The 2,008-nt window shown below is 41.9% G+C and overlaps 1 protein-coding gene across 1 annotated transcript; it reads left to right on the forward strand.

Annotated features, from left to right (window-relative positions):
- Nucleotides 1-846: 846 nt before the first annotated feature.
- Nucleotides 847-1,685, forward strand: LOC116202989 (heavy metal-associated isoprenylated plant protein 24-like). The gene is made up of 2 exons (XM_031534622.1): nt 847-1,132; nt 1,243-1,685. The coding sequence occupies exons 1-2, from the start codon at nt 979-981 to the stop codon at nt 1,536-1,538; spliced, it is 450 nt and encodes a 149-aa protein (XP_031390482.1). The 5' UTR covers nt 847-978; the 3' UTR covers nt 1,539-1,685.
- Nucleotides 1,686-2,008: the final 323 nt, after the last annotated feature.

A 2,008-nucleotide genomic window follows, 5' to 3' on the forward strand; every position in this document is an offset into this window, starting at 1 on the left:
CAATAATGGATTCAGTAATTCTTTTTAGGATAAAAATAAACTATTGTCTACATTTGACTTGTCTCCTCTTTTCCAAGGGTTGCTCTCATGCTTTCTTGTATTCTTTTTTTTTTTCTTTTTTTTTCCCTTTCTTTTTCCTTCGTTCTCCATGCAACGAGGCACGCTCAACCCTTTTCATCAATACTAATTTTCGCTCGAACATCACTAGCCCAATTATGAGGCGCTTTCAGAAGTTTTACTGAGCCAAAACACTTGGTTCCTCACCATTTAACTCGGAGTCGTTATGGCTTATTTTGAACCAATATCTAAACTATTAGCACGGAATTCATACGCACAAAATGTTTCTGTTTAATCCAACATCTCACCTCTTGAATGCTAGCATGTATCTTTAGAGTTAATCTTCCACACTTTTAACTTAGTGAATTTTACTACATATTCATTAAAAGAACTTGTCCGATCTCTTACAAGCATCTGTTATTTATCCACAAGAATTGATTTAATAGATGCAGAAAGTTCATATCGGCCTTTTCAATTAACCGGAGACACTTTCCGGTTATAATGGGAGAAATGGGAAAGGTAACATAAAGCTTTCTTTGTGAGGACAGGTGCACGTATATACTGACATTCCCTCCCGGTGCATGCGGTGATCAACTATATAATTAACTCGATTGATCAGGCTCCATTTCTGGGAGGGCCCACTTTGACATCTAAATCCAAATTTGATTTAATTAATTAAATAAATTTATATATTATGCGCGATATTTGTGGGCCAAATTTCAAATTCCTCCCTCTTCCAGGGGTCCCTGGTCACTTCACTCGCCACTATATATACACACACAAGTCCCCGTGGGATGGCCAGGACGGTCAATTAGGTACAATATTAACTTCATATTGTCCCTCTTCTCTGATCATCTTAACGACTCCAAACCTCTGCAAGTGTCGCGTTGTGTGTTGTCTTGTTTTGTTTGATCTGAAAGAATGGGAGTCGAAGGCACCATAGATTACTTCGCTGACTTGCTCAGCAATCTCAAGAAGAAGAAGAAGAAGCAGACACAAACCGTCGCTCTCAAGGTCCGCATGGACTGCGAGGGCTGCGCTCGCAAGATGAAGGCTGTTCTCTCCAACGTCAAAGGTTATGTCCGGTTGAATCCGTCATTAAGCATGGGGTGTCGTGTTGTATTCCATAATATGTATTATGTATGATCTAACATGACGAGATCGATGAACTTGTGTTGATCATAGGGGCTAAGTCGGTCGACGTGGACTTGAAGCAGCAGAAGGTGACGGTGACGGGGTACGTGAACCAGAAGAGGGTGCTGGAGGCTGCCAAGGCGACGAAGAAGAAGGTGGAGCCGTGGCCGTACGTCCCCTACACCCTAGAAGCTCATCCCTACGTGTCTCAGGCTTACGACAAGAAGGCACCGGCCAACCATGTCCGGGCCGTCCCGAAAACTGCCACCATCACGGAGACCACCGTGGACAGTCAATACACTGAGATGTTCAGCGATGACAACCCGAACGCTTGCTCCATCATGTAGTTTAACCCTATGTCAACAATTTAATTGGTTTTTACAGCGACCTAATTAGATTGCGGTTTTGGTTTCTTCAGTTTGTACATAAGTATTTCGGAATAGAAGACGCTCGATTCAGTGTTAATATATATGGTTACAAAATATTGTATCACTCCATGGAAGGTTACATAATACATACATATATACATATATAGTAAGCGGATCCATACATAATAAGCTTATAAAAGATAATTTTGAACTATTCAACTTCAGTTGCTTTGGCAAAAAAACTATCAGTTATCAACATGGCTTAATTCAAGCGGTTCGACGCTTCTTCTGCTTAAATAAAGTCTCGGGTTCAAGAGTTCGAATGCAAAAAATCTAAGCTGTGAGAGTTTTACCCATTGTTATCAGAACCGGACCGGACCGGCCGGTTCGACCGGTCAGACCGGGAACCGGCACCATGTCCGGTCCGGTTCGCCTAAAAATCGAAATGG

Source organism: Punica granatum, chromosome 4 (genome assembly GCF_007655135.1).
Source record: "Punica granatum isolate Tunisia-2019 chromosome 4, ASM765513v2, whole genome shotgun sequence".
Lineage (NCBI taxonomy): Eukaryota > Viridiplantae > Streptophyta > Magnoliopsida > Myrtales > Lythraceae > Punica > Punica granatum.